Source organism: Theropithecus gelada, chromosome 9, assembly GCF_003255815.1.
Source record: "Theropithecus gelada isolate Dixy chromosome 9, Tgel_1.0, whole genome shotgun sequence".
NCBI lineage: Eukaryota > Metazoa > Chordata > Mammalia > Primates > Cercopithecidae > Theropithecus > Theropithecus gelada.
In genome coordinates this window covers 111,211,380-111,226,803 of record NC_037677.1, presented here as the reverse complement: position 1 = coordinate 111,226,803, position 15,424 = coordinate 111,211,380, and the positions used below count along the sequence as shown (strand labels likewise).

The 15,424-nt window shown below is 44.7% G+C and overlaps 1 protein-coding gene across 6 annotated transcripts in view; it reads left to right on the top strand.

Moving 5' to 3' along the window:
• ABLIM1 (actin binding LIM protein 1) overlaps positions 1-15,424 on the top strand; it is a 251,805-nt gene that overhangs the window by 70,994 nt on the left and 165,387 nt on the right. For all 6 annotated transcript variants that reach the window (XM_025395745.1, XM_025395743.1, XM_025395747.1 and 3 more), the window contains exon 2: positions 13,167-13,301. In XM_025395745.1, coding sequence (XP_025251530.1) covers positions 13,167-13,301 — 135 coding nt within the window. The remainder of the gene's footprint in view (positions 1-13,166; positions 13,302-15,424) is intronic.

The following is a 15,424-nucleotide window of genomic DNA, read 5'->3' as shown; positions in this document are numbered from 1 at the left end:
TCGCAGGGAGACTGGCTTTAATGAGATAGTTCAGGGAGGAGTCTCAGAAGAGGTAACCTAGAAGCTTGAGGGTGCGACCAGAAGGAGGAGAGGGAGCTGGGCTTGCAAACAGCTGGGGAAGAGACTTCTGGGCAGGGAAAAGTATGCCTGGAGATCTTGAAGCAGCAAGAGCCAGAACTTGGGAGGATGTGGAGAGAGGATGTGAGAAGAGGCTGGAAGAGGTGGTGGGGCCAGAGGGCATCTTCCACAGGGGAGTGAGAGAAGGACTAGTGGAGTGATCTGTTTATATTATGCACTTAAAAGATCATTCTGGTGGTTGCACGGCAAAGGGATTGAACAAATGAGTTGACAGTCCACACTATTTCGTGTTTTTCTTTCTTCTTTCTTTTTTTGAGATGGAGTTTCACTCTTGTTGCCCAGACTGGAGTGCAATGGCACGATCTCAGCTCACTGCAATCTGTGCCTTCTGGGTTCAAGCGTTTCTCCTGCCTCAGCCTCCCAAGTAGCTGGGATTACAAGCGAACGCCACCATGCCCGGCTAATTTTGTATTTTTAGTAGAGACGGGGTTTGTCCATGTTGGTCAGGTTGGTCTCGAACTCCTGACCTCAGGTGATCCACCCATCTCAGCCTCCCAAAGTGCTGGGATTACAGACGTGAGCCACCATGCTTGGCCCACACTTGTGTTTTTCATAGCTGTGCCCTGAACCCCTCCTAGTGCCTTATTTTAGTGAGGGATCAATTACTTATAGGCATATCCTAATGTTTCTAATTTTCCGGCAAATCTCTGGTGCTGACACTGGTGTTGACATTCCTCTAGGCAAGTTGTGTTTGTGAAAACTCCCATGGGAGTGGGGCACTGGTCTGATGGCATCTCATTCAGATTTTTTATATGTCTTCTTATAGGCCCTTTCCTAAAAAGGTAGCAGAGATGAAATGATATTGAGGACATTTGTTGGAGTGGGGACGTGTTGGTGAAAAACATGTCTAATACTTTAGTGGGGATAATTGCATTCATTAATAAGGTGTGAGTGGTGCAATCTCGGCTCACTGCAACCTCCGCCTCCCGGGTTCAAGCGATTCTCCTGTCTCATCCTCCCCAGTAGCTGGGATTACTGGTGTGTGCCACCACACCCAGCTAATTTTTGTATTTTTATTAGAGACTGGGTTTCGCCATGTTGGCCAGACTGGCCTGGAACTCCTGACCTCAGGTGATCCACCTGCTTTGGCCTCCCAAAGTGCTGGGAGTACAGGCATGAGCCACCACGTCTGGCCTATTTTCCAAGGGTTGGAAGGTTACATTTAGGAGTTCCATGGAGGGATTTAAAATTTTTTTCTTCCTCTCCCTTCTCCTCCCAGTCCCATGTTGGACTTTAACATATTTTTTCTTTGCAAGCAGTAGTCTTCACGAAGTGCTTTGTTAAACTTTGGTAGATGATCTTTTATTCTCCACTCAAGGAGAGGCCATTCTGAAGGTAAATAAGAGAATGATCAACCACCAGGGTTATGTTCCCTGTCACCTGGATGAATAGAAGAATACCTAGCAAGGTGACAGGTGTAGATTATATGTGTTTGCATTTTCTTGCAGAGGTTACACCCAGCAAAAGTGGGTCATACAGAGAGCTTGAATGAGCCTGAAGTTCAGGTCTGGGAGGAGTCAGGAACCTAGGTGTCTAGAGAGTAGTTCTAGAATGTGTAGTATCATGTCTGACATTGCACGTTGGATGCTGTGAACATAGGTCTCATGCTTTCATCTCCCAGTGGGTGTGCAGACACTGGAGAGACCCAGGTGAGGGCGGGTTTGTGTCTTTATTCACAATGCAAGAACAAGAGCGCCTTTTCAGAAAGGGTTCACATTCTTGTTTCTGAAATTTATAAGCACTTGAATGAAAAGCTTCACTCTGCAATTTGGAAGCAGTATAACCTTGGGCACAATGATGTGCAGGTTTAACAACCAGCTCTCCAGAGGGCAGGAAGAGGAAAGCCCTGATTTATAAAGTTTGCCAATTTCCATGGTGTAAATGCTTCCACTGCAGCCAATTTCAAGCTGCCAAGGTGAAGTCAACCATACAGTTGGGAAGGGCTGGGCATAGTCTCCACTGCAAGGGTGAATGCCTTAAAATTTTATTTTCTTCTCCCCAGAAACCCCCTTAAGATTTTCGAAGTCCAATTTCTGTATCTGTAGAATCAGTGTAATTGGGGTTGATGGGATCACAGGAGTTATTATCTTTGAATACCTTTTATAAATTGTCAAGTGCCACACATATATTAGCTTTTTTCATTAGTCTGTTTGAAATGCTGTTTTTAACTACTTAATGATTCTGAGTATGTCCTGCAAGTAGAAGCAGCCAGAAAGAAAAGGCAAGGACAGCTGGGAGACTTCCTGTGCTGGAGACAAATGGATTTGTGCCACAGAGACACCTCAATCAATATCTCAGTTCTTTGGTTTTTGCTTTTCAAATTCCTCGGAGGTGTCTGGCTTTGGAATTAGAGGGTAGAAGGTAATGGTGGTACCATGCTTAAACTAAACCCTGTCTTAAGACCCTCGGGTAATAGACTCTGACCCTCTCTCTTGTATTTCTGTAAATGGCTCAGATGGGACCACAACCCCTCCCACTCTCAGAATCAGGATGGATGTGGCTCTCTCGTGGTCCATAAAGATGTGATGTTCTGCCGGCGGAGTTCAGACTGAAGCCAATGCCCGTTTGTTAGGCTGGATTCATTTCTAAGTAGAATTGCTGGTGCAGGGATAATTTGAGATCCCTGGATGACCTTAAAAGGTTCAATCAAATTTCCGAAGGGATTTTTGTAATGCTTCAGAAATTCCTGCTCATACAGGTTAGTGACAGTCTTTCCTGACATTCAGCTGACATGGGCATCTGTGTGCCAGGCTGAGGCTGTGGGGCTCTGCCTTAGTCCATTTTGTGTTGCTGGAACAGAATATCACAGATTGGGTAATTTATAAAGAAACAGAATTTATTTCTTATGGTTCCTGAGGCTGGGAAGTCCAAGGTCAAGACATTTGTATCTGGCAAGGGCTTTCTTGTTGGCGTTATCCCATGATGGAGGCAGAAGGGCAAACTAGGGTGTGAGAGCCAGGTTAGGGACTGAACTTTATCCTTTTATCAGCAACCTGCTCCTGTGATAACTCCCTCACTCCTGCTGTGACGGCACTAATCCATTCATGAGGGCAGAGCCTTTGTGACTGAATCACCTCTTGAAGGTTCCCCTCTTAATGTTTACAATGGCAAGGAAATTTCAACATGATTTTGGAGGGGACATTGAAACCATAGCAGGATCCTAGGAGGATATGGCCTCACACTGTCTCTGCTACCACACTGGAAGGTTGGGCATGTATTCTTGGCCCCTTTTACAGTCTCAGGGAAGTTGAGGCATGTGTCAGGAAAGGCAGGACTGGGAATCCAGTCCCCTACTCCGAGGTCCCTTCTAATTGCAATTAGAGAGAAGAGGTGGGAGTTGTAGACAAATGGTTGAACATGGTCAGAGAAAGGCTAGGAGAGGTCAGAGAAGGGTGTAATTTCAGTGAGTCATCTCAATCAAAAGGTGTGTCAAAGGAGTCATGCTTTTAGGAGGAGGAGGAAAAGGCACCAAGCCAATTTTAAAATCCCTTTCTGAAATTAATCGTCACATGGAGAAGGCAGGTGTAGCACATCAGGGCAAGTGTGCCAAGTGATTTATAAGGAGGAAATTTCCTGGCTGAATTATGATAATCCTAGTACCTCTTTGCCTTGGGGGAATCAGATTAACTGGATTTGAGCAGAGGCTGTTTCTATAATCAGGAGTCCAGCTGACGGTTGCTGACAGCATCTTTTATGTTTGAAGGAATAGCAAGGACCTATCACGTAGCCACGGAAAAGGCAAATGAAGTATCAGAATTATCAGATTTTTTTTTTTTTCTAGGCAGAGTATCGCTCTGTTGCCCAGGCTGGTGTGCAGTGGTGTGATCTCAGCTCACTGCAACCTCTGCCTCCTGGGTTCAAGCAATTCTGCTGCCTCAGCCTCTCTAGTAGCTGGGACTACAGGTGCCCGCCATCACGCCTGGCTAATTATTGTGTTTTTAGTAGAGATGGGGTTTCACCTTGTTGGCCAGGCTCTTCTCGAGCTCCCAACCTCAGGTGATCTGTCTGCTTTCCTCCCAAAGTGTTGGCATGAGCCACCACGCCTGGCCAAGTATCAGGGTATCTTTTCTTTCTTTCTTTCTTTTTTTTTTTTTTTTTGAGATGGAGTCTTGCTCTGTCCCCAGGCTGGAGTGCGGTGGCACGATCTCAGCTTACTGCAGCCTCTGCCTCCCAGGTTCAAGTGGTTCTCCTGCCCCAGCCTCCTGAGTAGCTGGGATTACAGGTGCATGCCACCACATCCAGCTAATTTTTTGTAGTTTTAGTAGAAACGGGGTTTCACCACTTTGGCCAGGCTGGTTTCTAACTCCTGACCTCGTGATCTGCCTACCTGGGCCTCCCAAAGTGCTGAGATTACAGACTTGAGCCACACGCCCAGCCAGTATCAGGGTATCAACTGGTGAAAGCCACAAGTGGCAGGGAAGCCCACCACCGTACTGCCCATCCCCCGGGACTGTTTGTGCCAACTAATAATTCTCTTTACCGAACTCACATGGTATAAGAAAATGAGGTCGTGGAAGCCAATTTAAGAGAAGGATCATTTTGGACAGCTAATGACAGGGTAACTGTGTGTGTAGCTTCAAGTAACTACCACTTGCCACAGCAGGAAATGGGCCTTTAGGTAAACTGCAAATTAAGCACTCTATGCACTTATTTAAACTGTTGAGTTTCTTGTTTTCTGGGCTCAATACTAGTGCTGGTCTAGCACAAAGAAAGGGAGTAGGAGGTGGGAGAGCGCACATCTCTGTGATATGTGTTTACAGTTTAGTGGGAACCAATGGGGTAGAAGCAGAGAAAATATTCTAGGTAATGAAGCAGTCTCTCTCAAACGTAGACTGCCATGAGAATAGGACTCCTGTCTTTAAGCAGAAATCAACCTTACCATACAGAGGAGCATTTTAGGATTGCAAATCCAGACCAGTCTCAACCAGAGAGAGATTTCCAATCCAGGCCTCAGCTCAGGCTGGAGGTGGCCGAGAGGGTCCTCCCAACGGCAGGTCGTGTTTCCTTGCTATCTCACCCTGACTCTGTACATGTTCTTCTGCCATAAATGGCTGCAGCCTGGAAGAATTTCTGTTTGTACTTCAAGCCTTGTGTCTCATCTGCGTATTGACTAGCAGGTGTTGCTTTTGGAATGATGGCGCAGCTGGGCATTCACCAATTCTGAGCCATGTACCCAGGGCCTAGTGAGGACATTAGACCAGCTTGATTTCCTTCTATGCTAGATAATTTTTTCCTGTGGAAATCCCCTACACAGTGCTTCCAAATGTGGCCAGAGTAAAACTGTTCCTTCTTAGCTACATTTTCTTGGACAAAGTTTTTAACTCTTCTTAGCCTTGGTTTCCTCCTCTGCAAAACAGGAATTGTGCAACAGTCTCCCATACGGCAATCGTGACACAGTTATTTTGATTGTGAGTAGCAATTAATTGTTACAGTGCCTGGAACATCGTTAAATATTCAGTACATTTTACTTGTTATAATAATGTAATAGTGTTCTGGAATGATTTATTGCAAACGTCAGAAGTTCAGGACCCTGGACCTTCACATGGGAGATACCCCTATAGTGTTGTTAGGTGGTAACCCTATTTTCCCTAATCCAAACATTGAACTGAGAAGTACAGAGATGACAACTCAGGCTATTTGATATTTGAAATCAGAACTATTTCAGACATTTGGAGGAATTGACCATTGAGCTTGCAGTTTTGTAGGGCCAGGATTGTGAAGTAAAAGCAAAAGAAACACAAACCAAGAGAAACATTGGTGATGGTACAGATATTCAGTGCTGGAGGACATGGAGGAGAAGGAAATATTTTATCAATCTAAGCCAGCATGAAAGCTTCAGAGAAGCACCAGGACCTGGGCTACACCATATGGGTCAAGTTTGATTTGAACAGATGAGAAGAGAAACCACAGGAAGGGAGGTTATAATGGGAGTGAAGATGCTAGACCAGGAAGTGGTCAGAAGGCCTCGCTCAAGGGAGATTTATAAATTAATACAAATAAATAGTAGAGTATTTTAGTGCTTGGTCTCCAGAGTCGGACTGTCTGCGATCAAATCACTTAGCACAGGGATAAGTACTCAATAGAGGTGGTTCCTTCTTACACACCTAAAAAGCGGACGTGAGCCATGTTATTGAAGATCTCTGAAGTTAGGTGGAGAACTTTAAGCTTGAGGAGTTGGGACTGAGAGAGCTATTTGGAACTTCTGCTGTTGTTCTTTTTCTTTTTTTTAAATTATTATTTTAATTTTTTCTGAGGCTGAGTCTCACCCAGGCTGGAGTGCCGTGGCATGATCTTGGTTCACTGCAACCTCCGCCTCCTGGGTTCAAGCGAATCTCCTGTCTCAGCCTCCCAAGTAGCTGGGATTACAGGCACCTGCCACCACACCCAGCTAATTTTTGTATTTTTAGTAGAGACAGAGTTTTGCCATGTTGGCCAGGCTGGTTTGGAACTCCTGACCTCAGTTGATCTGCCCACCCCAGCCTCCCAAAGTGCTGAGATTACAGGTGTGAGCCACCGTGCCCAGCCTTTGTTTTTCTTTTTAAAATAAGCTTTATTTTATTTTATTTATTTATTTTTTTGGAGACAGACTTTTGCTCTTGTGTCCCAGGGTGGAGTGCAATGGCACAATCTCGGCTCACTGCAACCTCTGCCTCCTGGGTTCAAACAATTCTCCTGCTTCGGCCTCCCGAGTAGCTGGGACTACAGGTGCACGCCACCATGCCCAGCTAATTTTTGTATTTTTAGTAGAGATGGGGTTTTACCATGTTGGCCAGGCTGGTCTTGAACTCCTGACCTTAAATGATCCGCCCACCTTGGCCTCCCAAAGTGCTGGGATTACAGGCATGAGCCACCGTGCCCAGCTTATAAGCTTTATTTTCTTAAAACCATTTTAGATGAATAAAAAAAATTGAGAAGATAATACAGGTATTTCCTATATACTCAACACTTGGTTTCCCCTGTTAGTAACATTTTACGTTGGTATAATACATTTGTTATAGTTACTGGACCATATTGGCACACTGTTGTAAACTAAAGTCCACACTATTCAGATTTCCGTAGTTTTTACCTAATGTTCTTTCTCTGTTCTGGGATCCCATCCAGGATCCCACATTACGTTTAGTCATCACATCTCTGTAGGCTCCTCTTGGCTGTGATCATTTCTCAGACATTCTTTGTTTTTTATGATCTTTACAATTTTGAAGAGTAGTTGTCAGGTGTTTTTGTTTTGCAGAATGTCCCTCCATTTGGGATTTTTCTCATGATTTCATAAGGATTATGGGTTTTGTTTTGTTTTGTTTTGTTTTGTTTCTGGGAGGAAGACCACAGAGGGAAAGTGCCTGTTTTCATCACATCATATCAAAGGTACATTCTGTCAACGTGACTTATCATTGTTGATGTTTACCTTGCTCACGTGGCTGGGATATTGTCTGTCAGATTTCTCTATTGTAAAGTTAGTCGTTTTTTTCTTCCTATCCACACTGTACTCTATAGGAGGAGATCACTATGTACAGCCCACACTTAAGGAGTGGGGAGTTAGGCTGCACCTCCCTGGGTAGAATACGCTTTGCTGGTTGCATTTGGAGAAAAAAGCCAGGGGCCAGGTGCGGTGGCCGGTGCGGTGGCTCACACCTGTAATCCCAACACTTTGGGAGGCAGAGCCGGGTAGATCCCGAGGTCAAGAGGTCGAGACCATCCTGGCCAACATGGTGAAACCCTGTCTCTACTAAAATACAAAAATTAGCTGAGCGTGGTGGTGCGTGCCTGTAGTCCCAGCTACTTGGGAGGCTGAGGCAGGGGAATCGCTTAAACCTGGGAGGTAGAGATTGCAGGGAGCCGAGATCGTGCTGCTGCACTCCAGCCTGGTGACAGAGCAAAACTCAGTCTCAGAAAAAACAAACAAACAAAAAAAACCAGGGCGTGGGAAATTTTCAGCAATCCAAGAAAAAGGAGTTGAGGGCCTGGGTTCATGGGACAGGAAAAGGGATGAGGCAAAGGGGATGTGAGGGTGGACAAAATTTGGTGGGAAATGAAAGAGAGGGTAGACTCAGGTTGAAGCACTGGTGAGTAGGGGATTATTCTGGTATAAAGAGGTCTGGGTTAGAAGTCACTGCACTAGGTTGCCGCCAACTCTTTATTGCTTGGCTGCGCCACCTTGGGTGAGTCACTTCATTCCTCTGAGCCTCAGTTTGTCTGTTTCTAAGAAGGGGTTGATGGTACCTGTTCTTCCTACCTGAGAACTCCTGTGAGAGTGAAATGAGATAGAGCAGAGGAAAGGGTTTTGGAAGCCATCAAGCACCGTGTTGTTCCAAAGGCTTAGGGGTTAGGGAGTGATGGTGCAATGAGGAAGGAAGGGGGCTTGAGAGGGAGAATATGGATGTTACCTGCGATATACTGAGTATTTCAGATGACCCAGAGCAAGCTGTAACTAAGAGTACTCTGGGCCGGGCGCGATGGCTTATGCCTGTAATCCCAGCACTTTGGGAGGCCGAGGCGGGCGGATCACAAGGTCAAGAGATCGAGACTATCCTGGCCAACATGGGGAAACTCCGTCTCTACTAAAAATACAAAAATTAGCTGGGCGTGGTAGTGTGCGCCTATAGTCCCAGCTACTGGGGAGACTGAGGCAGAAGAACTGCTTGAATCCAGGAGGCAGAGGTTGCAGTGAGCTGACATCACACCACTGCATTCCAGCCTGGCGACAGAGCAAGACTCTGTCACAAAAAAAAAAGAAGAAGAAAAAAAAAAAAAGTACTCTGTCACAGGTTTGTGATATTTACCTGTTAGGAGATTTTTATTTCAAATGTGCTTTCCCAGATGTTCTGTTTGTGGCAGTCTAGTTCCACAGTCTGTTCCCCAGAGAGAGGTAGCTTGGGCAAGATGAGGCTAGTTCTGGATTTGAAAGAGGGACTCTGCTTAGCTTTGTGGACTTCCTCTTATGATCTGTCATGGCCTCTGCTTGACTGCACTGAAGGTTACTGGAATTTCTGCAATGGTCTCATTCTCCCAGTCTCATTGCCTGAGATCGTTAATAGACATTCCAAAAGTAACACATCGAAAGTGGCATTTTTGCTTTCCGTCCTGCACTGGAGTTCAGAGACGTGGCTGATCTGCTTTGCTTGACTCTGAAAGACAGTGTGAAACTCCCCAGTAAGCGGTGCAATCGGCTGCTTTAGCTGAGTAGTGAGAATTCCTCCAAACTGGGTATTCTGCAGTGGAGGAATCCCATTACTTTTTCAGGCAAGTGGACTCTTGGCTCTTTGTAGGTATTTCCTCATTGTTCAGAGAGTATGCAGCCATGCTTTCGGTTTTTCGTTGTACAATCCTTATTTAGGCAACAAAAATGATGAGCCATGGAAGGTTTGAACTGTGTCTGCTCAAGTTCCAGGGTAAATCATTGACTACTTGGTAGAGTGGAAAGGGCTGGGAGCCTGAGTGCTAAGTGTGCCTCTGCCAGTAACTCCTGATGACTTTGGGCAAGGAATGTAAACTCTTTGCTCCTGAGTTTCCCTATCAATAAAATAAGTAGGGACCACTTGAGCCTTGAAAGATGGAACAGTCAAGTAAAAATTTGCAGCAGAGCCAGTTGGCAGATAAGGGGAAGTGCAGAACCAATGTCATGTCTGTATTGGAAATGACGCAGCGTATTTCAAAATTGTAACATTAGGTCAACAAACATACATTTGGTAATAACCAGACTGTCAAAGACAGTTATATAAAATTAACCTCTTTATTCATTTTTGAAAAGGAGAGAGATTCCTTTCTTGACACTGACTTGAGTTGGGATGAAATAAGAACCGAATCTCTCTTGGTCTTTGGATTCTGTCCTTCTCTAGTAAGAAAAGCCGAATTCTTTACAAATGGGTTGTTCTGATGTGTCTGCCTAGGCTGTTGTATGAAGGAAAGGCAACTAAACACGGTCTAGTCTCTGGGTGAAAGCAAAGCAAGTCATCTCTGGGCATGGAAGACTTTGTGGTGTAATGTATATTTCCAAAGGGAAACTCTTGCAAAATGCAGATGCTGATCCCAGTTCTGACCTTGGTAGCTGGTGCCAGCATTGGCAGTGGCTCCTTTATTTGGACATAGAGAAAAGCCAAGAAATGAAATGATATTTTCCTTCCCTCATCATTACTCAGCATGACTTCCTTGCTTAGCAATAAGAAATTCAAGTGTTAAGAAAAACTACAGTGCATTTTCTTATCCAAAAATGCATTCTCCTGTATAGTCAAGAGATTCACTATGTTCTCATATTGTTGCTGAAGAGGATGGTCTTTTGAATTACTTTTGAAATTCTAGCTCTTCTCTGCAGCTGGCATATTCATATTGTCTGAATTCTAAAGGGAAATATAGCTCTTAAATTGGAGTATGCGTAAGAATCACCTGAGTAGTTTACTAAAAAGGTAGATGCGTGACTCCCACTCCTAGTCACTGGGGCTGAAGAACCTGCCTTTTTAATACATGGTACAGAAGGTTCTGATCAGGGGGATCCATACAGTTGCCTTGTGTGTTACCACCTGGGTGCCATGCTCAGTTATCAAAAACCTTATTACTACGTGTGTGCCCTTTACACGCCAAGCCCTAGCTGCTGCTTTTAGAACGGCACTTGAACTTGCCATATAAATTAAAGGTATAATAATAATACTTATAAATAATAATTATTTTTGACTTACAACAATTTTCTGATTTTTACAAACTTCATGGAAGGAACATGAACTTGGCAGTCAGAAAGGCCTGGGTGTGGATCTTTCAGCTTCCTCTGCTTCTTGGGCAGGTTGTTCAACTTCTCTGCGGCTCTGTTTCCTTATCTGTCAACTGTCAAATGGGAACAGTATTACTCACTTCACTGAGAGAGAGAGGTGGTGAGGATGAAATAAAGTGGCTTATGTAAACACCCTGCACTATGTGTGGCATTTAGTAGATGCCAATAAATACCACTTGTCTTCTTTCTTATAGGAAGCAGGAATTAACTTAAAAAACACAAGGACTTAAAGCAGATATTTTTGGGAAAACTTTTTTTTTTTGAGACAAAGACTCGCTCTTGTCCTCCAGGCTGGAGTGCAATGGTGTGATCTCGGCTCACTGCAACCTCCGCCTCCCGTGTTCAAGCGATTCTCCTGCCTCAGCTTCCTGAGTAGCTAGGATTACAGGCACCTGCCACCACGCCCGACTAATTTTTGTATTGTTAGTAGAGACCGGGTTTCACCATGTTAGCCAGGCTGGTCTCAAACTCCTGACCTCAGGTGATCCGCCCACCTGGGCCTCCCAAAGCGCTGGGATTACAGGCGTGAGCCACCAAGCCCAGCCAAGAAAACTTTTTTTTTTTTTTTAATGTGCAAGGGATAGGTTTTTTGGCCTTGATATGCATCACTTTAAAAGTCAGTTATTGTTTAGAGATCTTGAGAGCATGTCCCTCCTTAATTCCTTTAGATAATAACTGAGTTATGTTGTAAATACAGGTTTTCAAGAGAGATCCCAGGGGGTAGATATGGAATTGCAGGTGAATTGCAACCGTGGTATCTTTGTGGCCATTCCCAGGGTCCATTGCAGAGAACACAGATCAGGTGTTCCACCTGAAACTACACCTGCTCCTAATCAGAATCTCACAAGAAGAACCTTGTTTCTCAGAAGTTAGCCAATAATGGATTATTTGGACTATCTTGTTCAAACTCTTGCCAGGCGAAATGAGAACACTGCTGAGGTCTGAGAGAAACAGTGAACTGTTATATTGTGGTATACAGCGAGCTCCTTGTTGTAAGGTGTTTCCTAAACTGAGTTTCAGCAGTATCTGCCCACATCTGCCCCCTGCTCAACCTGGTTTTACCTTTGGAGAGAAAAATCATCTTTGTGTTGGTTGATTAATTTTAGGTTCAATGTTCTTGTCCCATGTCATTCCTTGCTCATGTCATTCTTGCTCATGTCATTCCCTAAGGAGTATGTTTTTATATATCACCATGATGTTCCTGCTTCTGAGGCTCCACATCAAAAAGGGAATTTGGTAGCAAACACTGCCTATCTGCATTCTCTAGCTGGAGAAACTGCAAGTTAAATGAAAACTCTTGGTGAGCTCAAAGCCACAAGTGTCCCCTCACTGCCTTATCTCCAGGCCTTTGTAAAGGGGAGGCTGTACATCCCAGTCCCAGCGCTGGGCAGTCACAGTAACTTCTAGTCTCTGAAGGCCACACTCTGGAAACTATGAGTATTCTTTTAGTATTCTCTTAGTATCCTTGTAAGCCCCATCATGTGATGTTAGGGTCTGAAAAGACGCTATAAATCCCCTGGGCCAGTCCTCTTTGTTTTATGGGAAAGGAAACTGAGGTTCAGAGAGATCCATGTTGTTCGTAGTTTATTTTTTAAAAATTTACTGCCCGCAGTGTGTGTATCAGACACTATGCACATAATGGGAGGCTTATCATAGGCCCACAACAGATTGGATGAGTTGCCGTTTATGATCAGGAGTGACCCTCTGGTAAAGCAGGCTAGAAACTGTCCAGCACACGCTAATTAATGAGTAAAGAAACATTTACTGAGCACCTTTGGTGCCTGAACATTCTGCTATGTCCCAAGAAGCTGGGAGAAGGAGGGAGAAATACAACTGGTGAGACAAAAAGGATAAACTTTAAGAAATGGTCCCCATCTTCGAGGACTTACAGTCCACAGTGAACTCCTGCTGAAGGTGCCTTCTGAATCAATATAAAGACATATTACAAATCCACATTACAAAATATTGAACTAAGCAAGATTGTGTATTCAATAGTTCATTGATGTCATCCCAGAGAAGTCTGGGAGGAAGGGAGAAGACGGCAGGCTCCACTGAGGAGCACGCCTGGTGTTTTCTCCCCTGGACTGTTAAAGCCACGACTGTCTTATGGGTCTTTGTGTCTCCAGGATTGTGGCTTGGAGGGGCTGCCCCGTTCACCCTGTCGAATCAATCTCTGTGACTCGTTTGACACCAAAATTACAGAGATACCATGATGACCCCTTTTGCAGGAATGGTCTCTACTCACCTGGATCTTTTGTTGATTTTCTTTCAGTGGCGCACCCTCAGGACCCTCACCACCCATCAGAGAAGCCTGTCATTCACTGCCATAAATGTGGGGAGCCTTGCAAGGGTGAAGTGCTTCGGGTCCAGACCAAACATTTCCACATCAAGTGTTTCACCTGCAAAGGTATGGTGCCTCCAGCTTCGTGGCTCAGTGGCATGCCATGGTCAGGGCTCGCCTTGGGTCCAGCCCATCCCCTTAACTCCACATCGGGTCACTGGATGATAAGTGAATGCCCTGAGAAGCCCTGACATCATTTACTGCCAGTTTGGGATTCAGTTAGACTCTAGGGCGAGAACGAGTCCTGCTAAAACCAGTGGTTCATGGGCCTTTGGGTGCTCACCGAGGTCCCTTCTCCTGGAAGAAGGGACTAACACTGAGAAAGAGCAATAAAAATACACTTCTGTGGTTTTTGCCTTCTTTTTCTTTTTCTCTGAAATGAGGAACTCCTACTACAAAGTAGCTTGTCCCAATATCCATTAGTTATAGGAGGCCTGGAAAACTTGCAAGATTGGGTGCCAAGTCACTGGCTCCTCTGTGTGTGTGTGTGTGTGTGTGTGTGTGTGTGTGTGTGTGTGTGTGTGTATTGAGAATTGAGAATTAAGCAAGAACACTCGGGAGACCTCCAAGCAGAAAAAGACCTCCCATCCAAGAAGCTACCAGTTTGGTGTTGATTTCCATCAACAAGCCTACCTTTTGGGGTTTACAAAGATTGGCATCTTTGTATGAAATACGCCAACCTGTTATTTCAGAGCCAGGGCGTGGCCAACTGGGGAAGAAAAGGAAGAAGAATGGTTTTGTGTGTTTGTTTGATAAATAGGTTACTTGGGCTGAGGGCATGTCCGGGTAGCTCAAGATGTGGTTCAAGGATGTCAGAGAAGGAAGGCAGATGAGACTCGGAGAGCACTCTGTAAATTTACTCTGTGCCCTGCCTGGGGTAAGCACCCTCATTCCTATGCCCTGCCTGGAAGCACCTTCATTTCTGGAAACTGTGTTTTGTTTTGAGTGTCTTACGTCACAAAGACTCAGCATTGTCATCCTAAGCCATCCATCCACGGCCAGGGGGGCTCTCAGGTAGATTCCAGTCTTCCTAGTGACCATGAAATACATGAATAAAGGAGGAGGGAGCGCTTTCCTGGAGTCCACAGCTGTTCCTTACACTGAAGGTAAAGTTTTCAGAAGAAAGAATGCTAGCATGTGTAGCTAGGGCAAGAAGGTGGAAAGAGGGAAGGGTATGAGCTTAACTGCCTCAAATGAGCTCAGTGCTCAATGCATGACATGCGTTACAAATGCTGTGTCCATATCTCAGAGAGGGATTATTTAATCCTCCTGAAAACCCCTGTGAGTAAGTATGATAAACCCCAGTTTTCACCCAACCCAAGTTGGCTATGAGGAAATATCAAGGTTACACCCAGGGTGCTGTGCTGTCACGTTGTGTGGCTTGAGTCCTGCCTTGCCATTAAGCAGCTGATTGCGGACAAGTTACTTGTCTCTCTGTGGCTCAGTGTCCTTATCTGTAAAATAAAGAGACTAGACCATATGAAACTTACATCATCCCAGGTCTGAAGTTTGCAGATTCCATATACCAGATAAGTGTATATTAATATAGACCCCCAATCAGAGCTTCTTAGTGGGTAGGTCAGAGAAAAAATGTTTTCTGGTTATATCCAGTTTAGCTAACTTGGAGTCAGCACTGTATTTTTATTGTTTCTCATAAATGTATTGCAACATGACTCAAAGGATAGATTTGGTGTGAAATAAATACAATCCATAAACGACTGCAGTCACGTATATATTTTATTTTATATATTCTATTTTATTATTTATTTATTTATTTGAGATGGAGTCTCGCTCTGTTGCCAGGCTAGAGTGCGGTGGTGCGATCTCAGCTCACTGCAACCTCTGCCTCCTGGGTTCAAGCAATTCTCCTGGCTTAGCCTCCCAAGTAGCTGGGATTACAGTCACCCACCACCACGCCCAGCTAATTTTTGTGTTTTTTTGTTTTGTCTTGTTTTGTTTTTTAGTAGAGACGGGGTTTCATCATGTTGGCCAGGCTGGTCTTGGACTCCTAATCTCAAGGGATTCTCCTGCCTCAGCATCCCAAAGTGCTGGGATTACAGGTGTGAGCCACCACACCCAGCTCTCTATTTTATATTTCTACTTGAAAGTATGGAGTAGTAGACTCAGATCTGGGCACTCACTGTTCAATACATCGAGGTGTTAGAATAGACATTCATTTATCCCCTGTG